This window comes from Dryobates pubescens, chromosome 15 (assembly GCF_014839835.1).
Source record: "Dryobates pubescens isolate bDryPub1 chromosome 15, bDryPub1.pri, whole genome shotgun sequence".
NCBI classification, from domain to species: Eukaryota; Metazoa; Chordata; class Aves; order Piciformes; family Picidae; genus Dryobates; species Dryobates pubescens.
In genome coordinates, this window is record NC_071626.1 from 14,148,623 (window position 1) to 14,174,977 (window position 26,355).

The 26,355-nt window shown below is 44.2% G+C and overlaps 1 protein-coding gene across 1 annotated transcript; it reads left to right on the forward strand.

The window, feature by feature from the left end:
- Window positions 1-26,355, forward strand: ATP6V0A4 (ATPase H+ transporting V0 subunit a4). The gene is made up of 21 exons (XM_009896373.2): window positions 1-252; window positions 1,904-2,115; window positions 2,602-2,680; window positions 3,614-3,708; window positions 4,566-4,691; window positions 5,078-5,172; window positions 5,707-5,833; window positions 6,398-6,480; window positions 11,685-11,778; window positions 13,218-13,430; window positions 13,843-13,993; window positions 14,727-14,866; window positions 15,151-15,308; window positions 15,787-15,880; window positions 17,631-17,749; window positions 18,690-18,906; window positions 20,582-20,689; window positions 22,503-22,637; window positions 23,575-23,692; window positions 25,547-25,718; window positions 26,193-26,355. Exons 2-21 carry the CDS (start codon window positions 1,999-2,001, stop codon window positions 26,284-26,286), a joined length of 2,535 nt encoding a protein of 844 aa, XP_009894675.1. The 5' UTR covers window positions 1-252; window positions 1,904-1,998; the 3' UTR covers window positions 26,287-26,355.

The following is a 26,355-nucleotide window of genomic DNA, read 5'->3' on the forward strand; positions in this document are numbered from 1 at the left end:
CAGAAAGAGTGTCCCTTCTCTGCTCCAGACCAGTTCTGACCTTAAAAGAAAAGGTTTGCTGTGCTCCGTGAGAGACAGGATAGTTAGCCAGGGCACTTCGCTTGCCTCCCTCCTCACCCAGCACGGTGCCTACCACCATGCCAAGGAACAGCCCTGCTGTTGTCGCCTGACCAGACGCCCGGCAAGCCGAGGGGAGAGCTCGCCCCTTCCCTGGGCAGAGGGTCTGCTAGGAAGGAGTGCAGTGCCTGAGAGGTAAACCTGAACACCTTCTGCAAAGCAGCTTACAGCACTGGGACCTACCCTACCTGAAACCTGGTGCATTTCAATGCATTGAAATACTGATGGAAAGTAGTGCCCTGGGAAAGCGTGAGTGATTTCTCAATTAACTGTTCTTTTGCCAAAGCAGAAAACTGGGAGGGGGTGTTGATAGAGGCATGGCTGGCAGCCTTTGGGCAAGCCTCCTGTGTCTGAAGGGATGGCTGAAAGGCAGATGCTCTGCCTTTCTCACAGCAGGGCTGGGAAGGATTTCCTGGCTGGGAAGAAGTTTCCCTTTTTCATTTTTCTCTCATTCCAAATCAAGATGAAAATGAGCCTTTTGGGGTTTTTCTCTGACTGATTACTGGGTAGAAAGAGAAGCCTGGGTCTGGATGGTTTGAAAGCTGTTTAACTGAGATGTTTCATTTGAGTTCTGTTCTTTTAATTCAAAGTTTTTGTTCTTGGGGTTTTGGGGTTTTATAGGTATTTAACTACAGGTTTATAAATACAAGCTGCTTTAAATGACAGTCTCTTCACACTTTACAGTCTAAAGAAGTTAAGATGGGACATTTTCATGACATTTTAAACTTCTTGAAAATGTTTTAAACGTTTTGAAAACCAGAGCTAGGGAATATTGTGCTTTCTTGCACGAGCAGTGGAGGTCCCTCACAGACTTTGTGTCTTTTACCAGTGAAAAATATAGTCTGCTAAAAAATACCAGAACAATTTCAAAGATTGTACTCTTACCCCCCTGGAGCTGGTGCATTACAGCTTTTCTTTTAATGAGCTTCTAATTATCATTATTATATTGTCAATGTTTGAATCTTCTACTAAATGGGCACAGAGAGGAAGACAAGTGAAACTCACAGGACAGTTGAGCAAACACAGATTTGTGACTACAGTGCTCCTTTTCAATAAGCCTTTAATATCTTGCAATGTGTTTCTCTTACAGTTAAGTTAAATCTTTCATACATTGCAAAGAAAACGATTAAAATGCCCATTAAAGAAATCATTGCAGGACAAGGTTCATGAAGAGAGAGCGAGTTAAGGACAATTTGCTTCCCATTGCTGTCAACAAGCAGAAGTGAGGTTATAAAGAGACTTAGTTTTGTGTTTATAAAATGTAGGCTTACAAAATTAAACACATGGAAAAAGTGTATCTGCTTACATACTTCCATCTGAGGAGTAATCACTGTCTTTGTTCATGCTGATTAGTTGATTTTTGTGCAAGAACAACTAGATGCAATTTGTATGTTCAGGTTACTCAAAGTCAATAACAAGAAACATAAAGGCAAAAGGAACTTTTGTGAAATACATGATATTTCATGTGTCTCATTTTGAGAGGAGTCCTTTTGGGGGAGAAAATGCTTTTGAACTCTTAAAATTTGTTTTCATTTAAATGATATAATCTCCTCCCCTGCAGAGGACCAGACAGGGTGTTTGTTCATCATCTGCCTCAAGGGACCAGTGGTTCTCCTCTTTCCCTGTATTACACATACACCTTAGCATCTATTGCTTCTCTGGTGGGATAAAGTCATATGATATTGAGGAGGCTTTTAGGAGGTAAAGAAACCATTTTGAAGGCCATGATGGACAGTGTTGTGTTGCCTTCCTGCACCTTGACTCAGTGATCTCAATGTTCTTGCAGAGCTTGGCACCTCCTGACACCTCCCTGGGTGAGGAATAGTGTGCTGCTGCCACCAAAGTCCCCAAGGACACCAAAATTGGAGGAGAGCAGGAGAAATGGCCTCGGTCTTCCGGAGCGAGGAGATGAGCCTGATGCAGCTCTTTCTGCAGGTGGAGGCTGCCTACTGCTGCGTGGCTGAGCTTGGGGAGTTGGGTCTGGTCCAGTTCAGAGATGTGAGTAGTGTCTGGCCACCACATTAAGATGTTGGAGATGAACCCCAGGGTGTGCTTGCCCTTCCCTCAAAGCACTTGGAGAACGTACACCTGCAGGGTGGTCACAAAGCCAATGGCGAAAGTGAGATTTCCCTAAAGCTGATTTGGAAGCCAAGATTTGACTTATTGTTAAGTCCCCATCCAGTGCTCTACTTGATCTCTGTACCACCTTAGGAAGATTCCTTTTACCACCAAAACCCAGGGTGTCTCTCCTTGAGAGTCCATCTCCTGCTGTCATAGTAAGTCTGGGTAGAAATCAGTCTAGTATAATGCCCTGATGTCCCCAGCTGTAAGGATGCCCAAGGCATTGCCCTGCCAATGGGAGTGTGTATCATACAGTCATATTGGTCTTCCACACCAAGGGCATTCATTCTTTGCTGCTGTTAGAAGTGAGCATGGCAGTGTGCAGCATTACAGCCCCAGGCTTGTTTTCCCTTCTGTTTGTAGCTGAATGCAAATGTCAACAGCTTCCAGAGGAAGTTTGTGAATGAAGTGAGAAGGTGTGAATCCTTGGAGAGGATCCTGCGTAAGTAAACACTTGTCAAATGCAATGGGCTTTCTGCCAACTGGTGGTGTGGGATTTATTTCTTTAAGTGCTCTCACACTGTGGAGCAGAATTAGTGGCAAAATGGTGATGTTTTCATCTGAGCCCCTGGAAATGTTTTGCATGTGTCAGCTAATTACCACTTCACCCCATATGGGCAATAAATTGTTGCCCCTGTTTTGACAGTGGTTAACCAAACTGAAAAGAGATTAATTAGCTTGTATAAAATCACAAGATAAATCTAGGGCTGGGCAGGAACCCAATCCAGATAACCTGATTCTTACACCGGTGCACCACTTCCCAAGGCCAAGGGTTTCAGCCTGGAAACAAACTCTTAAAACCCAAGCAGCATGGATGTGTGCCCTGTGAGCACTCCCACTTCCCTTCCCACCACAGGTGCCCACCATGGCCACTGTGACAGCATGTGCCATTGCTAGAGTGGAGGAGTGAAACTTGTGCACACCTTATTCACTGCCACAAGCAAGGCAGTGCTAGTGCTGGCACAAATGTGCCAAGGGTGGAGGGCTGTCCAGGTGGGAGCAGCTACCATGACTTCAGGAGAAACCTGATTCTCATGGAGAAATCTTTATGGACTGCCCAGCGAGGTGGTGGGGTCAATGTCCTTGGATCTGTTTAAGAAAAGATTGGATGAGGCACTTAGTGCCATGGTTTAATTGGTTAGATAGAGTTGGGTGATCAGTTGGACTTGATGATCTTGGAGGTCTCTTCCAATCTGGTTGATTCTGTGATTCTGTGAAAGAAGGATGCTGGCTATCCAGCCCTTGTATATTGTTGCCTCTTGTCACACAACCATGTGATACCTTGGTCTGTACAGTGGTCTCAGCAGCAACTGGTGGTCAGGGTGATGCAGTAGGAATAACTTTGTACTGAGACTTCTGTATCCTTTCCTTTCAGGTTTTCTGGAAAATGAGATGGAAGACAGTGCTGAGATAGTCAAACTAGAGAAGTACCCAGAGACCCCCTTGCCACGGGAAATGATTGATATGGAGGTATAATATCTACCACCACCTCTGAAACATCCCTTTGGTCCCACGTGTTAAAGGAAATGGACCACAGTCACAGAATGCCCCATCATTCAGTAGGAGAGAATAAGAAGGTTTTTGGTGATTAACCAGGAAAGCTGACATTAGAACCTGCTTCACTGCATAAAAAGCCCTGGGCTGTCTGTCCTGGTGGAAGTGTGGTTGTAACATAGTAATATTTGGGCCCAACACAAATATTTGTACCTTGCTTATGAATGTGCAAGGGATGTTTTATTCTAGCCCAGCTGAAAGTGAAGTTTACCTATGGGGTGACTTTTAAATGCTGCACATGTAGGTGACTAGGAAAAAAACTTTTGATTTCCAAGGGCTTCAGCTTCATGAGCAAGGTGGTTAAATGATGTGTTCCTGGACCCACAACTTCACTTTTTGGCCTATAGGTAATGAACCTAAGCTAATGTCTGTGTTGCAGGCTGCTTTTGTAGTCAGTAGACAACGCCAGTTCACTTAGGGTTTGAGATGTCCTGTGGGGAACCACAGAGGTGCCAAAGCAAGCTGAGACACCTACACCACACATGCACTTACCTGCCTGCACTTCAGTCAGATAAGACAGAACTCCACTGCCAGAAAGACAAAGTACTCAGTAGGGAATGTGGCATTTGGAAAGTGAGATATTGGCATTAATGGATCTCTCCCTTGAAATTCTGTGTTTATTGAAGTCCTCATTGAATATTTCTGCATTCTTCCTTGGGGGAAAAAAAAAAATCAACAAAACAACTTTCTATTGTTTGCAATTTGGTATCAGCTTGCTAAAGAGCCATTGGTCTGCTTCAGAGTTTCTCTGGATGTGCTTGAACCCTAAACAGACAGTGCTGGAGAAACTTGAAGCTGAGCTCCTGGAAGCCAACCAGAACCAGCAAACACTGAAGCAGAACTTCCTTGAGCTGACAGAACTCAAACTTCTACTGAAGAAAACACAAGACTTCTTTGAGGTGAGAGACTCTTTGCTCTTTCAAGAGAGATGTGCAATGTTCCTAAAAAATACTGACATTTTCAATATTGTATGTTCTGTTATTGATTTTTAATGAAATCCCAGTGGTCTTTACCACAAGCCTGTAAGTTTCCAGAAGCACTTCAGTCACTCTGAAGCCTTCATAGATCTGTGAGTCAATGGGGCTCAAGAACTTGGGTCCCAGATCTCTTTGAAAATGGCATTTCTGCTTTTCAGTTGCTAAGATATAGTTTGCCCTTCCCACCCCTCCCCCCCCCCCCCTTCTTCTTCTTTCTCACCTTTGGTCTAAATCTTTCTGGAAAGAAATATGAAAATAGTTTTCAAATTGGCAGTACTGAATAGTTTTATAAAACTAATGTTTTCCAGGCAGAAACCAATCTCCCAGACGATTTCTTCAGTGAAGACACATCTGGATTGCTGGAGCTGAGAAGCACTCCTGCTGCTGCAGCTGCCAAACTTGGGTGTGTATTGGTGAAGGTAACTCATGCTGGTATTTCTGAAGTCCTGTTCAGTTCTTTTATTGACAAAGCATATGCCTGCAGAGGACTTACCTTGGTGGGTGTATACCAGCATGTCACGTTGAACCTCAGAGATGCAGTCAGGTGCTTTATGGGAAAAGGACATCAGGAGGGATTTAAGATAAACTCCCACTTCAAAACTGGTACTTCCTGCCTCTGGCATCCAGGCACTCTTTTTTCATGTGACTTTAAGCATTTCTCTGTTCCCCTGTTTCTATCCAGAATTGTCTCTTCTCCTTTTTACTGATGGTCTGGGGAGGACTTCCAGTGTTGTAAGGAAAGGACAACAGGATAAAGACAATAGATTGAGATAACAGCAGGCTTGAGCAAGGAAATCTTTTCTAGAAGTGCCTACAGCAGCTGCAGACCCCTGGCTGTCATGGAATAGAAAATGAGATTGCAAAATCATATGTGTTACAGGCCCTAAAAGACTTAGAATGTAATTTATCTTGTAATTTATTTTTTAACTCTGCTCAGATTCACAGCAGGGGTAATAAAGAGGGAAAGAATGATACCCTTTGAGCGTTTACTGTGGCGAGTCTGCAGGGGAAACATCTACCTGAGGTACACTGAAATGGACACCACCCTGGAGGACCCTGTGACAGTAAGTACCAATATGATTTAGCTTCATGCTGTTCCTTGTGTGTGCCTGTGACCTGCAGAAACTGAACTGGTGCCCTGGCCTTGCTGCAGCACTCACTGTCTTACCAAGGCTGGGTGTCTGAAGGCAGCCTGGAGAAGAAAGATAGGAAAGGTTGAGGGTAGAAGAAGTTTTTTTGATACTGTTTCTCCTTTTGGCATAGTCAAGGTGGCTTCTTTTTCCTACTTGGTTAAGATGCCTATGAGCCCTAGCCGGGTGGGTTGTGCTATTGGGAGGTGAGATGCAGCTGTCCTCACCTGGGGCTAGCCACAAAGAGTCGATTCTCCTCAGTGCCTCTGGGGTGATCCCTGTGCCTCTGTGGACCTCTGGTACCCTGTCTCCCGACTCCACATTGCTCTTTTCCCCTGTAACTCAGAGCTGTCATCCATGCCATCCAGGAAAGCATTGCTGCCCCAAAAGTGCGGCTGGGGGAAAAAAAAAACAACCCAGTGGTTAGACTGACAAAACCCCCCACCAACTCTTCTTCTTTGCTCTGGTGTGTTACATTCTGTTTGAATTGTGTTGTAGAGAGAAGACGTGAAGAAGAACGTGTTCATTATCTTCTATCAAGGAGAGCAGCTTAAACAAAAAATCAGGAAGATTTGTGATGGGTAAGGCAGGCTTGTGGGCAAACCACAGTGACTCCCATGGAGGTGTTTACCTATCAGCCTAGGCTGGCTAAATTTGGAGCTGGAGTTTAGATCTCCAGCTCTCTGGCTGTCAGCTCTGCCACTGAGCTCCATTCTGCTCCTCGGTATTGCTGCTCCTAATCATGAAACATATTTGTCACCTCGGCACTTGGAAATCGAGGTCCTCAATTTTCCGAAGTGACTTCAAGGTCTTAGGAGCTTCAGTTGCTAGGATTTTAACTTGGGACATCTTAAAGGAGACTGTTTCTTGAGAAATACTCAGCATCCTTCCCCTGAAAATAAGATGCCCTATCTTGGGCACTGGGGACATGGTAATCCCTAACCTGCTCTCAAGTCTTCCTGCATTTCATCGTAAAATTATGATGCTGGAGTTTATTCAACCCTTTCCCAAGGCCTTTGAGCAATATCAGTGTAATCAGAGACAGAGCCCAGGAGAGAAATGAAAGCCTCATACAACCTGACTTGTTTCCACCCTGTTAAGCATCTTGAAAAGATAATTCAGGTTGAATATTTTGTTACTCTTTCATAACACTGATGACCGATGGGCTTTGTTGCAGTGTAAATCAGATTTCACGAGGGGATCTGTCTGCTGTTACCAAATCCATTTCAGGTTTAGTCTCTTGGCCAGGCAGGGCCAGCCAAGAGTCTGCAGCCTGCAGAAGGTCTCAGGGAGGTAGTGAACAATTGCTCTTACCTGGTGTGTGTTTAGGGCAGGTCTTTCCTTCCACCTTCCTTTAATCAGAATAAAAGCAGGAAGATCAGTTCATCCACCTAGGAGAACTGACTTCAGAGCCATGAAGAGACAGATTCCTGGATTAGAAATGGGGCCCTCCAAGGTGCCTTCAATAGACAGGGGAGGGCAATGAGCATCCTAAGGGCAATTAAGGCTTCCTGGAGTGATCATCTCTCTCTTTATTATAAAGAGAGCCACGGGAACATGGACACCTGAGGGAAGACTCCTTGCTCTTCCTAGTCACTGGTTTCTGATCGTGTACTTCAGACACAGAGGGAGTTTTGCTGTTGCCACTGTGCAGGATCAGTCTGCTTCTGCCTGTCTTGAAGATTTCAGCAAATCTTGGTCTCTCTCTGGATTACAATTGCCTGATTATATTCCATTACTTTGCCTGCTTTTTAGAAGTTGTTGAGTATCCTTTCTCCACCTCCAGTCATGGACAGTTGCTGGTGCTGTGAATGCTTCCCATTGCACGTGCCAGTGGCCTTGCAAGTTGCCAAGCCATACATTTAGAGCTGGCTGGGTTTGGCCACAGAGTGATGCAGGCCCTTCATTTTGGAAGATTCCCTGTTTTTTTTTCACTGAAGCATTTTAAATTCCCTACAGTCAACAATAATTTTTTTTGTATATGATGCCTGTCAGGATTTTCATTATGGTTTGAACACAGAATCATCCAAATTGGAGACATGACCTTCTGCAACAGGGTGCAGCTGGGAGCATGAGGCCAGGGAGCACTGGAAGTGTGAGCAGATCTCTGCAGGGTGGCCATAATGTGCAAAAGTGTTACACACTGGAGGCATGAATGTAGTGGTATGTTCACAGAAAGAAACTCAGACTGATTTCTCTGAAGGAAAACATGCCTACATAAAAGACATTCACAGGATTTTGGTTGCAGTGCTGGTGCACCGGGTTTTGGTTGTTGCCAGCTAATCAAGCTACACTTGAAACCATAGAATCATAGAATCAATAAGGATCATCAAGTCCCACCTGTCACCCAAGACCTCATGACTACTAGACCATGGCACCAAGTGCCACGTCCAAACCCCTCTTGAACACCTCCAGGGACGGTGACTCCACCTCCACCCTGGGCAGCACATTCCAATGGCTAACAACTCTCTCTGTGAAGAATTTTCTCCTCACCTCTTTTGTCTTTTCTTACTCCTTTTCAATTTTTTTGGCTGGCTAATATACACATATATATGGGAGTTGTTTTTTTCTAAACATATGAATCCCACGACTATCCCTTTGCGCTCTGTGGGACACTGGCCATCCCTTGTACTCAGGCCAAGACATTTTGGTCTGGTCCGTCTTTAAGGCACAGTTAACCGTACCTGAAGCAGATGGCAGTGTCATTCCAGTCCCAGCAGGACATTTCTGTTTAGCACTGAGGCATCATTCATGACAAATATATCCTGCAAAAACTGTGGGACTGGTATAAACCAGTCTCCTGCAAAGCAGGCTAAGACTTGTTTGCAGAGTGGTGTGCCTCAGGTTACACTTGTAGTCCCTGCTTGGTTCTAATTGGTACCATTAGTCTGCCAATTTCACGAGCATTAAGTCCATGCACAAATTCATTAGTGAAAGGTGTAGAGGGAGCAGGGAGGAGGAAAATGTAAGAATTTTTCTTTTCCTCCTTTTCTTGCGGCTGCCTCAATGCTAATGTGAATACTAAACTGGGTTTATCAATGTAAGGATTCCCTGCTGAATTCTCCTGGAGCTTTCAGAAATGTCTGGGCCATTAGGGCAAAGCTGATACTCAGTATGCAAAATGGCTGTTAAAAGATCAAAGCAACACTGCTGCAATAATGTTATTGGAAACGGGGGAACTGTACAGTATGGAGGAATAAGCTTTCAAGTTTGATTAAAAATCCTTATTAAAGATGAACTAAGAGCTGTGAAGAATAAGAAGATGGAAATAATTAGGTAGGGTGAATAACCTTTGGAAACGAATAGCAGGTGTTGAGTGACGAAAAGATTCAATTCTGGAAAGGGAAGTTTAGCCGAAGAGCATGTGCTGTCATTACACACAGCTCTGGGCTGATCTCTAGGAAACTGCAGTGTGTTTTGATCAATTTTGCAACTGTCCTCACTTGTGTGTGTGCTGGAACTGATTTCAGAGAGCAGGTGGTGATATATTCTGCGTTCAGACAAAGGCAGAATATGATGCTTATCTGTACACAGAGCATGCACGTTTCTGTCTTTCAAGCAGCGATAGACCCCTATGACCCTGTTAATGTCTTTTAATTCATCTCACGTGCAGAAAGGCAGCCCATCAGCAACCCTAACTCAGCTAACTCCACTGCAGGATGGTGGAAGTGTATTAGGCAGGCAGAAGATCTTCATTCCGTAAAGAGCAGTGGTTTCTTCCTGCAGATCTGTTGGGGCAAAATCAAAGGATAACATTTATAATGCCCTTGAAGTGGCAGGGCTGGCACAAGTGCTAGATACCACTGAACAAACTAAGAAAAAACAGAGTGATCTCTGCTATTTTAGTCACTGCAGTATCTTGGCTCAATTAAGGCTTGTAGGCACAGAGCCTTGCAGTAGTACACCTTGTGATCTGCAAGGTCCCCCCGGGAACTCCTTATGTCTGCTTTATTGTGCATAAAGTATAGTTGGGGACTTGTTTTACAGGCAGGACAAGTAGCTGTACTCTTTTTGGAGAGATGTGAAACTTATTTATTTCTTCTTGACTGTATTTGGTTCATATAGTGACTTTAGCACACCACAGTGTGCTGTGCCAGTGTAAGCATCTTTACGCTAGTGTGACTTGCAGGTGTACAAGAGAAGGTCATGTACTATGGTATGGATGCAGCAGCAAACAACACCTGCATGGAGACAGACCTTTACTCATATATGAGAAGTCCATATTAATCCTTGCTATACCACATTGAACAAACCAACTGAATCTTTAGGGGTAAGCTTATAAGAGTATTGAGGCTGGCCTGGCCATGTCTAAACTGTCATGATGATTGGGGGGCAGAAATACCTCTTCTGTGGAGAAAGGCTGAGAGAGTTGGGGTTGTTCAGCCTGGAGAAGACTTTGAGGATACCCAATTGCAGCCTTTCGTATTTAACAGGGGACAGCAGGGCCTGTTGCAAACAGGACAAAAGGTAATGGTTTTAAACTAAAACAAGGAAGATTTAGACTAGATACAGGGAAGAACATGTTAACAATGAGGGTAGCGAAACACTGGAATGTGTTTCCAGGAAAAGTTATGGATGCTCCATCCAAGGAAACTTTCAAGGTCATGCTAGATGGGGTGCTGAGCAACCTGATCTAGTTGAAGGTGTCCCTGGCTCACTGCAGTGGGGTTGGACTAGGTGACCTCTAAAGGTCCCTTCTAACCCCAAACAGTCTATAATCTATGATTCTGTAACAGACACCACTCTTAGATATTGAAAAATCTTCACCCATCCTTTTCTTGTTCCCAATCTCTTTAGCCAACCAGATGGACCAGAAGCTGAGAGCTGGCTGTGTGATCACCTTCATTTTGTTTTATCCCAGAATAACAGCCGAGTTTTTGGAGTGTTTTTACAGGGTGATTTACTTACGCAGCCTGCACGCAGGAAGGGTGTTCACTTGCTGTGCAGCAGTAGCTCAGCTGCTGCCGTCCTCCAGTGACTGCGAGAGAGTAATGCAGAGCCATGGATGTGGTGGTTTTCCAGGCTCAGTGCAAGAGGGACATCTATTGGCTACTGCGTTAACGGGGCTGCTTTTGCCTGGCTGCGAGATTTTCCAGCAGATTGTGGGCGTAAGGGAGATGCCTACCTCTTCTTGCTGACCACTGGATAATATCATCTACTCAGTAGGGAGCAGTTTTTCAGCTAGAGGAGGCAAAAGGATCCTTTTTCTCAGGAAGAGATAAATGTACCTTTTTGGACCTTTCTGAGAGCACAAGCCCTATGAGGAGAGGCTGAGGGAGCTGGGATTGTTTAGCCTGGAGAAGATGAGGCTCAGAGGAGACCTTATTGATGTCTACAACTACCTGAAGGGTGGTTGTAGCCAGAGGGGGGTTGGTCTCGTCTCCCAGGCAACCAGCACCAGAACAAGAGAACAGAGTCTCTAGCTGTGCCAGGGTAAGTTTAGGCTGGAGGTGAGGAGAAAGTTCTTCACTGAGACAGTTGTTAGCCATTGGAATGGGCTGCCCAGGGAGGTGGTGGAGTCACCATCCCCGGAGGTGTTCAAGAGGGGATTGGATGTGGCACTTGGTGCCATGGTTTAGTCATGAGGTCTGTGGTGACAGGTTGGACTCGATGATCTTTGAGGTCTCTTCCAACCTTGGTGATTCTGTGAGAGAGCAATGTTATAGTACATAAAAGTATATTGCCAGGAATAAAGTCTGGTTTCCCCACCTTTGAACTGAGAAAATCCCAGAGGAAGAAAAAGTCAAATAAATGATGTTTCTCACTTCTTTCTTACTGAGGTTAGATTTCGTGCCACAGTGTATCCCTGTCCAGAGTCTGCCACAGAGCGCCGAGAAATGCTTGATGGAGTCAACACAAGGATTGAGGATTTAAACACAGTAAGTGGCAGTTACTTCACTGGGGTCTGAACCCTGCAAGTAGAATCTGCCCATACCTTGATCCTATCTGAAACCCTGTCATGGCCATGATCATGGTCAGATCCCAAGCTTGTTTTGGGAGCTGGCTGGCCAGAGTTGGCTGGGGATGAAGCCACTAGCCCAGGAGTGGTCTCCCAGCTGGTTGCAGAGGCCAGTGTTTGTGCTCTGCTCTCCCCAGGAGCTGCTGGGGGACAGCCTACCATGTGAGTGCCTCAGAAACTACTTGTTGCTGTTGATCATGCAGATGTCAGACATTTAGACCTTGGGACATGGGGCTACAGGGTGGGATCTAAGATCATCAGCAGGCTACAAGTATTGTAACCAAATTGCACATTGTGTAGAATGGTTTCATCTAGCTCTTACAGCATGATTTCCCTTAGCAGCTGACAAAGTGGTTCAGTCTCAACTATAGTACTACATGAGGCTTAGAGAGGACTCTAAACATTTCTTTTATATTTAAATAAGGTTTTCTTTACTGAGGAAGACTTGGGGCTCTCATCACACTAGCAATGGAAAATCAAGACTGCTATTATGAAGTACAAGTCTCCAAGTTTTTTACTCCACATTTAACACAGGACTGAAAATTATAATTTCAGTTGCTGTGAGTCCTCAGTGGATTGCATATCCATATACTGTGGCAGGATTTCCCAGCTTTTGGGGGGATTCCTGCCTGCAACCTTTTTATCATCACACATGATAGTCATTAGGTCCCAAGGCAGGAGGGAATGGACACCATGTTTGCCTGAGGTGACCCGTTTGACTGTTGACATCCTGCTGTCATCACATCTGTGAATGCCTGTGACTGCCAAGCTTGCACTCAAGTCTGCTTCCAAACTGACTCACTCTTGAGCATCGTGGGCAGCTAGGCTTCTTCAGCACTTGCAGACCAAGCACATTATCTTTCTAACATGTTATCTCCCCTGCTCATTTATGCAGCAGGACCATGGTAGTGACGTGATGTATGGAGGTCCCACCAGGATCACGAGGTATAGCTGCTACAGCGCAGGCATGCTTGTGGATGTGATGTGATCCAATTTCATGGCACAGAGCTGGCAGGGTGGGACCACATGGTGAGATATGACAAGTCTGTAAGCAACTGGGTAAGGAGCCAATCTCACAGCTCAGTAGCTCCAGATGGTCTCCTTTACACCTACAGAGGCTTAGGACCATGCAGTGAGAGTCCTTAGCGAACACTGTGCACCTGGAGCCAAGCACTCCGGTGTCCAGACCTGCACACACTGCCCTCCAGGATATCCTGCACATTCATAGAACTCCCTCTTCTGCCTGCCTTCCCCAAATAACTGCTGAGTAGATGATGCCACCTGTGCTTTCCTGTCTTCTTCACTAACTGTCCTGTGCTTGCTTTCCTGTCTTCTTCACTAACTGTCCTGTGCTTACAGGTGATAACCCAAACTGAGTCCCACCGCCAGCGACTGCTGCATGAGGCAGCAGCCAACTTGTGGTCCTGGGGGATCAAGGTGAAGAAAATCAAAGCCATCTACCACATCCTGAATTGCTGTAACATTGACGTCACCCAGCAGTGCGTCATTGCAGAGATCTGGTTCCCAGTGGCTGATGCTGGCCGGATAAAAAGAGCTCTCCATCAAGGAATGGTAAGAAACCACATTCTGGGTCTGTGAAGCTCTCACCCAAACTGTATTTTTTATCTGTTGAGCATATGCTCAGACTTCTGTCTGTTACCATAATGCTGGGCTCCCATTTCTGTTTTAATTAAAGTTAAGGTTGTCACATGATGGCTTGGCCTTGGGGAGTTAAGGTCAGCATTAAATCTTAGCAGGTTTGTGATCGACCTACAAGTCAGCGGTGCTGGCAGCTTTCCCTGAACAAATCAATACCACAGAAAATGGAAAAGTCTAGATATTAGAAAAAGGGTTGATATATAACACTCTTGAGCCTAGATTTCATGTTGCCACCTGTGCATGTTTGGGCACAGACTGTGCTGTGGGACTGATTCTTCTCCGCTAGCCACTCTGACTGCATCTGTCCTTGTCACTGGGTTTGCAGGAGCGCAGTGGCTCTACTATTGCCCCTATCCTTACTGCCATACACACCAGGATGGCACCACCCACCTTCAACAGGACCAACAAGTTCACTGCTGGATTTCAGAACATAGTGGATGCATATGGTGTAGGCAACTACAGGGAGATGAACCCAGGTGAGAAACACTCAGCTACCTGCACTTGGCTTGCTAGAGCTGAAATCAAGCCTTTGACCTCTGTCACTATCCTAAAACAAGCCCTCACTGCTGACTGAGAAATCCAAACTGTATTTTCTGCTGGTAAAAACTGAAGCTGTTTCGTACATAGCTATGGATTTTCTCAGGCAAAAACTTGGCCATCAGTCTTCAGTGACTGATTGTGACAGGAATAATGAACCACATAAAATACAGGATGGAGAACAAATGGTGAGGTAGCAGCTCTGAGGACAAGACTTAAATTCGCAAGACAGATAGAAATTGAGCTCATTCTGCTGAGGCAAAAAAGGACCAAAAGGACCTGAGAAAAGTATGAACAATGCTAAAGAATCTCAGAGAAACTACTGAGAATGAACAGAAACCTAGAAATGAGGGCCCATGGGAAAGGATGGGATGAACTCACGTTGTTGAGGCTCAGAAACATGGTAGTAAACTTCAAGTATATTATTCTGTTGTAAAACATAATGCAGTTATCTACACACAGCGTTTATTATGGCGAGACAAGGAATGAAGGCTGAAGTTGCAAGGAAAATGACAAAGCTAGTTACACTCTAGATACGACTGCCTGGTGAGTTGATCGTGGAGGCCTTTTAGGGCAGCAGCTATGAGGAATGGGCCGGTGGGGTGGACTGCTTCTCTGCTGTGGTCTTTTTGTTTAGGAGAAGCTGAGCTTCTTGACCTTTCCTTCCTACAGCTCCATACACTATCATTACCTTCCCCTTCTTGTTTGCGGTGATGTTTGGGGATTGGGGCCATGGTGCTGTTATGCTGGGCTTTGCACTTTGGATGGTCATTAATGAGAAGAGCCTTCTGGCCCAGAAAAGCACTAATGAGGTGAGTACAAAGGAGCTGGTGCATCCTATCAGCATAGGAAAAGGTTCATTTGATAAAGAAGGTATCCAGCTTCACAAAGGCTGGGTGAAGATCCTTCCAAGATGCTTGTGACACAAAGTTTTGGCAAGCAGTTCTGCCTGCTTCTGCAGAGAAACCTGGATGGGCTCAAGGGACCCAGAGTTTCCTATGAATAATTGTATGTCCATGGATTAGCACAATCATGTCTCCTGTTGACTGAGGCCCACCATTTGCTTTGATCACAGTACTGCCTTCTTCCCTTGCAGATCTGGAACACCTTCTTCAGCGGGCGCTACCTGATCCTGCTCATGGGCATATTCTCCATGTACACTGGCTTCATCTACAATGACTGCTTCTCCAAATCCTTCAACCTCTTTGGCTCATCCTGGCACATCATCCCCATGTTTAAAAATAAAACTTGGAAGTAAGTGGCTAAATGTGGGAAACAAGTGAAAACACACTGAATGGGAGCATGTAGTCTTTGAAAGAAAGATACAGTGACTGCCTGTGTGGGGAAGGGAAGAATTCCCTGCTGTGGATGCAGTCATGAATGAATCAGAGGTTTTGTCTGACAGGCACAGACAACTCACACTATTGAAATGGAAATGTGGAGTCCCTGGGAGCACGGCTGTTTGTTCAGGCACTGATGTGCATAAAAATCTGCAGGTGTCTGGGACTGATGCATGGAGAATTGTCAGAGTACTAGAGACTGTCATTGTGTAGGACCCATTTGCACACTTACACACGCACACACGTGTGCACACAAGCCCACAACAATTGACAGAAAGGCTGGAGTTGGTGGCAGGCATCCCATGGTAGTCTTCTGCACATCTCACAGAAATGTACCCTGGGTTTATATGGTGAGATTAAACTGCAAAGATTGTTTCACTTTTCTTTTGTAGTAAGGATGTGCTTCTGGAGAACACAGTATTGCAGCTGGATCCAGCAATCCCAGGAGTCTACTCTGGAAATCCATATCCATTTGGAATAGATCCGGTAATTAAATTAAATTGCTCTAAGATAATTTGTATTTCAATTCTGTTTCTGCATATTGGGTGCATCAGTAGCTCCCTGCTCTCTCTCCTGAAGCTGTGTTCTTCACTTCTTTCTCTTTGCCAGGTGTTCTTTGCATAGTCATTGTGGTGCTTTTCTTATCAGTCAAGGATATACACTGCACAGTCAGCAGCAAAATGCTAAGCAGGAAGGAACTTTGATTGCGCTGGAGAGTGGTCTTGTCCTGCAGTCTCCACTCTGTCACCAGGTTCCTGGACACAGTTTCCTTACTTGAGTACTTAAGCCACTCCAGAGCTATCTCAGAAGTTTGAGGGCAAAGTCCTGATTGTTCTGCAGTGTATTTATCATATGACGTATGAAGTGAATGCCGTTGTTGGTTAATGGATCCACATTTTCTTCTCTATGTCCTCTTTCCCTTTTCTTGGTGTTATCTTTTTATCAGTGGTGAATTTCAGTCATTAACATAAAGCTTTCCTGTTTGAATTTTCATATCACCCAGTTAACCTCTGTTCCGCTGGATGCTCTCTCATCTCAGTTTGTCACACAAAGAAACACCAGCTACTCCTTGTTTGCAGACAGATTGACCTTGTAGCAATTTTTTTACAAACCTGGCTTGAAATTCTGCCCAGAACACAGGCAGTGCAGTCCAAGAAGTCACAACAGAGGAAGATTAATTTTCTGTACATTGCCCTAACACCTCCCTAATTTACATTAACACAGGCTAGCCCCTCTCCCACCCTGGCTGATGCCTGCTCAAGAGGCTCTCAACTGGGAGAGAGGAATGGCTGAACGGGTGCTGGCAGAGAAGGGATGGAGTGGAAAGCAGGAGCTCCCCATGTAGGAATTATCTGTGTCATCTGCTCAGGAGGATGGATGGCTCTTTGCATTTTGCAAGTCCTGGCAGGATGGCTGAGTTATTTCTTGGAAAAGAGTCACCCTCTGCTGAGGAGGCTAGACAGTGTCTTTCATAGCTGTAGATGTAGCAAAGCATGTCAGATAAAGGCACGTGAACTCGTGTTTTGCCTTCTAAATAATCCTAATTACCCAATTGTTGGTCATGTACTAAGTGTCTAAAAAGAGGTAGCTACTTACCATCTCTGAGGTCAGAAGACTCTGGGGTCTGTGAAGTTTTAGAAGAAAGGAGAAGCAATCCTGAAGCTCTATAGTATAAAAAAGGACTGAGAAGAGGCATATGGTTACTGTCCTAATATAATTGAAAAGTTTCTGCAGAGAAACATGTGATAAACTCATCTCCATGGCCAAAGAGTTGGAATGAACTCTTTTTGTTAAAATAAAAGTTTGGAACTGTTCTGCCCTCAGAACTTGTCTGGCAAAGGTGGGAAAAAGTTCTGTAGCAGCAGGAGACATTTTCTCAAGCCTTTCCCCCTCTGCTAAAGGAAATGACTTAGCCTAAGGGCAGGGAATGACACTGAAAAAAATCTAGGCTTTGTTACCAGCCTTTGCATTCGTTTCTTGAGAACTGAAGCAAAGGCACTACATCAATTTAAACCCCTGTTATTTCCTTTGTTAAACAAGGATAATACTTTATACCTTTTAGATGGGAAGCTTGGCAAAGTATTGTAAGGAAAACCTTGATTTCCTTTGCTTGTTATCTTATTACTAGAACTGGTGGGAATAAATTGGTGGTGTCAAAGTAACAACTTCCACAAATCTGTTATTGAGCAAACACCTGAAAATCTTGTTCTGTTTCTCTCTGCTCCTTTCCTCAAAGATATGGAATGTTGCATCAAACAAGCTGACTTTTCTGAACTCCTACAAAATGAAGATGTCAGTTGTCATAGGGATTGTGCACATGATTTTTGGGGTGGTACTCAGTCTCTTCAACCACATGTAAGTTTGTTTCACCAAGCCTGTTCCTGCCCCACACAAGTCCTCACCCCTAAACTAGAGTCCTTCACTGAGAGAAAGCCTCATATCTTGGAACGATGACTTGAAATTTGTCCTTTCCCCACTGCAAGTAGCAAAGCACTGTACATTCACTGACTCACACCACCGAGCACGGAGTCCAAAGGCCAGGACACCCATGACATTGCAGATATTCTCTTGGATGAAGTCCCTCTTTCACTTTCACCCTTACATTCTTGATTCTGCAGGAATAACAAAGTGTGCTAAAATAAAAATATGTATAGCACCTCCCACTATTGATGACCTCTGTCTTGAAAGACAAAGTTTCAGCCTAGTCCAAAGCACACTGAAATATTGCAGTGTGTGTGTGCATTTCACCTGAATTAGTGGGGCTTTTGCTAGGATCTGTAGGTGTGCATGATTATATCTCTGCCTATATCTCTTGCAATAAAAAAGTAAGAAATGGTGACAGAGTGGAGGGGCTAACACTACTGTCCTGAGAGACTCTGCAAAGCTGGAAGGTGTGTAATGACCTTCAAGGACAGAAAGTGTTTGCAGGTGACAGAGAAGAGGGCTGCCCCTACAGAATTGATTCTACACTTGGTTCTGACCTTCCTCAGCATATTTTACTTAATTTGTAAATTAGCTTTCATTTCAGTGCAGTGATCTTTTGAGGTGCTGAGATACTGGTGGGTCAGTTACAAAAACCCCACAGAGAATTAGCATGGCAAAGCTTTTGTACTTAAACAATGGGTTTTGCTGACAAAGGCTGTAATTGCAGACTTCTTTCTTGGGTAGTGACAGTTGTATGCTTCTTACCTTATTTTCCAAGGACCGAGTAGTGTACAGTACTCCCATATTTTGATGCAACCTTGTATTAATACCTAGTGCATTAATTGTCCTTGTCTTTCCTCCTTCTTTGCAGCTACTTCAGGAAATACATAAACATCATCCTTCAATTCATTCCAGAGATGATTTTTATTGTCTCTCTTTTTGGCTACCTGGTCTTCATGATTATTTTCAAATGGTGTCGTTTTGATGTACACTCATCCCAGAGTGCACCGAGCATCCTCATCCACTTCATCAATATGTTTTTGTTCAATTACAGTGACACTTCAAACGCTCCATTATACCTGCATCAGGTATGAACCAAGCAGCTTGAATTCACTGTAGGCTGTTTTGGAGTCACAGCAGGTGTGGTGGAGAATGGACATAAACATGGGGAACAGGTTCAGAAGCTCAGTCACAAGTGCCAGCCTAATAGAAGCTGTTTCTTCTAGTACTCATGTTCGCCTTGTAGATACATAGGACAGAGAAGCTGCTAATCACTGATGCAGAGGAAACCTCATTCTTAGTGTCATCCATACAAGAATGATGATCACAGTATCACAGTATAACTAAGGTTGGAAGAGACCCCAAGGATCATCGAGTCCAACCTGTCTCCACAGACCTCATGACTAGACCATGGCACAAAGTGCCACGTCCAATCTCCTCTTGAACACCTCCAGGGACGGTGACTCCACCACCTCCCTGGGCAGCCCATTCCAATGACAAATGACTCGCTCAGTGAAGAACTTTCTCCTCACTTCGAGTCTAAACCTCCCCTGGTGCAGCTTGAGGCTGTGATACTTTTGGGGAAAAAAGGAAAGAAGGTTTAGAAATGCAAAGCTGAGTATTGCAGGTGTGCCATCCCTTGGAACAATGCTAGTGACAAAGCAAGACTCTCCTTTCCTCGAGAATTTGGGGTTTGGCACTTTTTTTTTTAACCTTTTTTAACCTTGAAAAATGTATTATTTTCACCTAAAATTAGGAGTTGGTAGAGGATCTTCTGGCAGCTTTTGGTCAGAAATATCTCCTCTGGGGACTCCATGTAAACAAACAAACAAATTCCAAACAAATAATAACAACAAACCAAACACAGGGGGGAAAAAAAGTTTCCTCCAAGAGAAAGCTTCTTTTAAAGTAATCTCTATTTATTTGGTCAGAACATGAATTATTTCTTTTCTTGCTTGATTTTACATCAACATCATCAATGAAGAATCCGTAAGCAAATGCTGCCTCCAGCCACATGAATGCATCTACATGTCAGTTGCACACTAGTTCTACCACATGAGCTCTGTTTTAGGGCTGCTGGTGAGTCAGAATTAGTAGAAAGCTCCAAGGAGTTCCAAGTAACCCTATTAAGGCTGAAGTGTGGTTTGGGAAAACATAGTTTTCCCAGTCTTCAAAAAGTCATTAGATCATGTTTTGCTTTGTAACAATCCAAAGCCTTTCCAAGATGTTATTTTATTTCCTCTCTCCTACCCTACCAGTAACTGTTCCATCCACCTGAGTAGTCTGATATCAATTATGGAGCCATCAGAGATCTGAGCCAACTTCCAAAAAAGGCAGAAGTTGTACTTTGGGTTTTTCTTCATTTATTTTTCTTAAAGTACCAACAGTTATGCTAGGACTGCAACAAGAGCACCTTCTATTGTGGGGGCAATGTGTTATCAAACCTAAGCTGTGGAGATTCAGTTACCTTCTGTTGAACCTAAGGAGGAAGTTATTCACAATGAGAGTGGTAAAATACTGCAAGAGATTGCCCAGGGATGTAGTTGAGACCCTGTCCCTGGAGACATTCAAGTTCAGACTTGATGTGGTCCTGGGCAGCCTGATCTAGTTGGAGATGTCCCTGCTCACTGCAGGGGAGTTGAACAACATGATCTTTGAGGGTCCCTTCCAACCCAATGCAATAAAATGCCATTTTATGTAAGAATAAAGGTATTTAGATAAAGGAAGTAATTTTTTCGCTGCTCTTGTTGTTTTGTCATTTAGAAAGAAGTGCAGACTTTCTTGGTCATATTTGCTCTGATTGCTGTTCCCTGGATGCTCCTAATTAAACCTTTCATCCTCCGAGCCAACCACCAGAAAGTGCAGCGCATGGTAAGGGATGCGGGCCAGGCAAGGGGGCATTCAGTGCAGCAAAAGCAAAGCTGAGGGGACAAACCCCAGAAAATATTTGCAGTGCTCTAATCCTGCTTTTCTGTGATCTCAGAGTTTCTCCAGTGATTTCAAACTGTGTTTTATGGCCCGTGCACTGAGCACATGCATGGACATTTGGCTGAGCCATCTTAATGGAAAGCAGGAGCTTTGGTCAGAAGGCTATACTCTGTTGGGAGAGGCTGATACTGAGCTCTTCCAAGTGCTCTATCCAGAACCAGAGAAGGTTTAGAAAGACTGAAATACTAGTAAACCACAGACAGGGCAAAGACCTCACTTCCCAGTTCACAACCGCCACTAACCACTGGTTGCCTGCTCTGTTAGGAATGGGGCATTTGAGATACTCCTGGCCTTGGAGAGATCAGCACTGCTTGGAGGAGATGCTTGATTTAAAAGCTGCTTTCCAGAAGCACTTTCTTCTTAAGTGATTGCCTTCACATTAACAGAGCCCTCCTTCCCATGGGCTCTGTGGTTTGCCCAGCTCTTTAGCACGTAACTGTGGCTGTTGCAGTTTCCCAGTTGTTCATTAAGTCTCTCCTTTATTACACTAACAGCACTTTACTTGTCTGTGAGGATTTACTTCTCTTTATAGTTGGAGTTAGAGCCTAGAGTACCTTTTGCAGGGCACAGATGTTTTCATTTGAAGAAAGAGATGCTGGTTGTGCTGTATGACCTTTTCCAACCCAGTCACTTTTGACCTATAACTGAAAGCCAGGTCCCTGGGAGACCTTTGCAGCCCTGCCTCTGCACTGTAATTTCTTATTTTGTCATTCTTCTGGGATTTCAATGAAGGCTTGACATTGCTGACTCCATCTCCTGCTTTTGTACTAGTAACATCTGACAGTTTTTCCCCACCTCCTATTATGCCCCTGTATTTCTCTTCCTAATTTTCATGTTAGCTGTCTGATCACATCTTATATTTACCCAGATTTACATTTGCAACAAAATCTTTTCTCTATACTGACATTCAGGTAAAGCAAAGATAAAGTGGGTGTGACAATGATTACTGCTGCAATAGGAAACATTATGTTATCATGAGACCTTGCCCATGAAACCTGCTGGAAGCTATAAAGAGTGACAGGGCAAAACCTGACAGAAGCTGTAAGCTCCAAGCCTAGTTATGCTGTATAATGGGACTGTTACAGGCATATAAAGTAGAGCTGTTCTTATGCTGTGCTGTTATTTCTGGATTGAAGCCTCTAGAAAAGCTCTATAAAGAAAGATTACAGATAGAGGATGGGTTATCATGAGATTTTTGTCAATTTAAAATGAATCAAGAGATCTGAATTGTATTTCTGCCTGTATCCCAGGAACTGTGTGAACTTCATCAAGTTACCTGATCCTTGTAAGCTCTATTTCCCTTTCACCTGATGGTAATTCTTTTGATTTGCATCCATCTGCTTATCTGCTTTAATGTACCTCAGTTTTTCTCATTTGCCAAAAGTGATGGATCTTTTCATGCTGTGTATAAAGGGTGCATTGTGAAACTAGGCACTAGCTCAAAAATAGTTTGATTCACTGGAGAATGCTCTAGGATGGAAAATATGTAAGTATTGTTATTCATTCAGCAGGAGAATTTAGTTTCTGTGGTCCATGACGACTGACTATTATTGAAATTTTCCTCATGTTCCTGATATACTCCTTCATATGTTACCTGTAATGTGGTTATTGATGCAAGTCTGTGCCATGGTCTGCTTCATTTTGGTATTAACCTATAGCATGACACAAAAGACTTAACACATTTTGTTTTGGAAAGATCCAATCTCAAGCCATGTCAGGAAACCCTGGAGATGAAAATGAGGTAGATGTCCCAGAGACCAACCACCCTAAAAAAGCTTCCCAGGGAGACCACGGCAGTGGCCATGGAGGACATGAGGATGGTGATGAAGAGGTAAGGAAATGTGGGCAGAAAATTATTCAGACAGACACAATAGCAGAAAACACAAAGTCAAGCAGCAGGATTTTGCAAAGTTGCCAGCCTTTCTTTTTAACAAGATACCAAGATGCACTGTTGCAACAGCTTGTGTTTCCAAGCACAGTAAGCACTGGATTTTCATCGAATTAATTCCTCTCCATTTTTCCTTTAGTTTTACCTGGTAAGTGAGGGCAAGTATTCTTGCAAACCTCAAGATTTTACAAGCCCCAGGCTCTTGTTTCCTGTGGGGTGGTGGTTTCACTTCCACATTGCACCCAGTGAAGATCAAACCTTCTCCAAAAGTCTGCGAGTTTTCTTTCCCTTGAATTGCAGACAAGCATTTAGATGTTGCCAGCCTGCAGCGCTGGCTAGGGAGGAAGGCCTTCCTTTGACAGATACTGTAAAGGGCTTCTGCAGCATGCAGTAACACAGTTTAAAAGTGACAGGACCCTTTGTAGCAGTTGGGAGTACCAACACTATTGAGGCTGGATATGACAGGCTGTTCCAGTCGCAGGGAACATTCACAGACTTAGAAAATAAGCTATTCCATCTACACCTACCAAAACAGGCATTCCTGTTACAGATAGGAATTTCTGTCTCTATAAGAAATCACAAAGGTTGGTAATAATTGGGTTGACATCTAAAGATTTGCAATTTTATGACTGAAATATGATCTGGCTGCTGAACAATTGTTTTTCACTGGAGTTGTGTTTCTGTAGGAAGAATGTAAGGGAAGATGATACAGAATTGATATGTTTCAGAGCATTCTCTTTATCTGGGAAATATCTTTGCATTGCTCAGGTTATAGCAAGGAAAAAGGAGTATAAAGATCCTTTTGTGGAGTGTGGCTGTGTTAATTGGGAAGCCTTGAACTGAGAGCTAATAGAATGCATTTGGTTTTACTTTGTTTCAGTTCGATTTTGGAGACACATTTGTCCACCAAGCTATTCATACCATTGAATACTGCCTTGGCTGCATCTCCAACACAGCATCCTACTTGAGGCTCTGGGCACTGAGCTTAGCCCATGCACGTGAGTGATTGACTACCTGTTACCTCACCAGCAACTCCATGATGATCACTGCTTCTGTTGGTGTTTACTGCTCTGAATGTCTCCAAGTCAAAGTTGTCTTTGTGGATGTTTGTGTCTTGGAATGTTTTGCTTCAGGTCACATCAATCCAAGTATTTCATGGTTGCCATCTCAGTTTTCAGTGGAGTGATGCCTGGCAATTATGTATCAGGCAGCTCCTGACTGCATTTACTAGCTGAGGTGCCTATCCCTGTGCTCTGTGTGGCATGGTGGGAGGCGCAGTGCAAATGAGTTGTCCAGTCCATAGAGGTAAAGGCAGTATGAGAACCATAGCTTCATTTCCTAAAAGCCTTAGGAGAATGGAGGTGAATGCCAAAATTTCTTGAAACAGTTATTTAGATTTAGTTCAAGAAACTAGAAACAAAAGTTTTGGTTCAAGAACTCCTGGAATTTGTCATTTTCACTGGAATTTTTGCTACCAACATTTAGTGGGACCTTGTATTCTATGGGAAATGTCCAGCATTTTAGTGTTTTTTGTCTTGGTTCATGATAAACCCAAATGCTCAAATACTAGGCATTGCCTCAGGGAGAAATTTCAGATTTTCAACTACTCTAATGTTCCCCAAATATTTTTAATTCACTCTTGCTGTACTGCCTCTGGCTAGGAGTTGTGCCTGCCCTAAAGAACTGGGCATAGAAAAAGGGAAAACAAAAGGGGGAATCACACCATGGACTGACAAGGGTGATCTGTACAGAGTTTAGTAGGATTTGAGTGGAAGCTCATACACATTATTTTTAAATAGAGGACAGATATCAAAATAAGAAAATAAACAAACTAAAAAGTTTAGCTAAAGGCAGTACCTTAGAATTTTACCTTAGAATTCTGCCTGGAAAAACCACCCTATTCCTTTGCAGCCTTACAAGCTGGCACTGACAGGATTCTTTTTCCTGAGGACAGCAGTTGCAAGGGATCCCTTAAATCTGTTGTCACCTAATGTAACAGGCCATTGAATTTAAACATAGCTCAAGGACCAGTGACAGGCAAAACGAAATGCTGAACTGGTGGCTGAGGCACCTGCATAGAGAAGAAGTGAGCTAAGTTCCCGTTTTGCCTGTATCACAACAGCAAAATTGCTCAGCCCTGAATTTATCCTGTGTGACTGGGATGGTTAAGTTAGGAATATGTTATTGAGCAGACAGGACACATCAGATATACCAGTGGTGTGAATGTTTATATAAACCTGTGCAAGGGAAAAAAACACCTTTAAGAGCATGCAGCAACCTAAATGCTAATGCAGCCTACACTAGGTGGAACCAACCAGTTGCCTTTTTTTTTCATACCATAGCTTATTCTAAAAGAAGTGGCCTGGAGAACAGATGGGAATTACATATCTCATGTGGGTCTTAGCTAACATCAGTCAGTACAACTTCTAACCTAATCTACACAGGCATTGACTATGTCAATCGATCATGTTCACTGGGATTTAGCAGCAGGCAGTTGTAGAGGGCTCCACATACTGCTTATCTGCCATGTTAAAGAGCTGTGAATTAAATTGACTGTGTCATGCCAGGGTAACAGCAGTCTTGGTAGTGCATGGACTTGTGATGCAAAGCCAAGCCAAAACAGTACCAACAGCTTCTAACACAGCAAAGAGGAATAATAGGAAACAATCTGCATCCGCTTTTCTTCCCTGGCCATCCTGGAGAGGCAGGGTGGCCATACATGTTTACTGCCAGGTACATTTTATCCTAGGCCACCTCGTCTCACTTGGTAAAATGGGTGAGCTGCCAGGTTACACGTTGTGTCTGTTCACAGCTGCTGAGCACCACTGCTTCCCCTTTACTTCCTTTTGCAGAACTGTCAGAAGTCCTTTGGACCATGGTGATGCACAATGGGCTCAGTAACAGCAGCTGGGCAGGCCTCATCGTCATGTTCGTTATCTTCGCGGCATTTGCAGTGCTGACGGTAGCCATCCTGCTTGTCATGGAGGGGCTTTCTGCCTTTCTGCATGCCTTGCGTCTGCACTGGTAGGTGCTGTGGTTGTCTGGAGCTATCAAACTAGTATGTAAAACTAGACCAAGGTTAAAAATCGCTTCTCAGCACCATCCTAACTTGACATCCTGCCTGAGCACACAAGCTGTGGCCTTTCTCACCGCTGACATTGTGTGTGGAGGGGCAGAAGTCTGTCTCCCACTTGTGTGTGCTACCAGCAGGCAGTTATCCCAATTCTCAGAGCTAGTAGAAGCAGTTTAGCAAACAGGTGAGGTCCTGCCAACCGGCCTCATGATCAATGGGAAGTCAAAGCTGATGAGTGCTGGGTATCTCCCCGGGCTGCACGTGTCTCACTGCTGGCTCCAGAAGAAGCCAATGTTCCCGGCTCAGAGGCCACTATCTCTCGTGGCCTTCCTCTTCCTGTGGGTGCTTTTTCCATTTTTGGCTTCTTGGCTGGCTGTAGGTGCTGCCTGCAGGCTGCTCTGATGTCCACCTCTCTGCTTCCCCAGGGTGGAATTCCAGAACAAGTTCTACGTTGGAGCTGGGCACAAATTTTCTCCATTCTCCTTCAGGCACATCATCGATGGCACAGCAGAAGAGTGAAGCCAGTACATCTCTGCTTCACTCCTCAGACCAGGCTGTGTTTTGCTGTGGTCACTTCCCCACAGAGCA

Bases quoted from the DNA above. Each gene is read 5' to 3' on its own strand.
- ATP6V0A4 (XM_009896373.2), top strand. From the start codon at position 1,999: ATGGCCTCGGTCTTCCGGAGCGAGGAGATGAGCCTGATGCAGCTCTTT. The intron at 2,116-2,601 runs GTGAGTAGTGTC...TTCTGTTTGTAG, and splicing joins GTCTGGTCCAGTTCAGAGAT to CTGAATGCAAATGTCAACAG. The intron at 22,638-23,574 runs GTAAGGAAATGT...ACTTTGTTTCAG, and splicing joins ATGAGGATGGTGATGAAGAG to TTCGATTTTGGAGACACATT.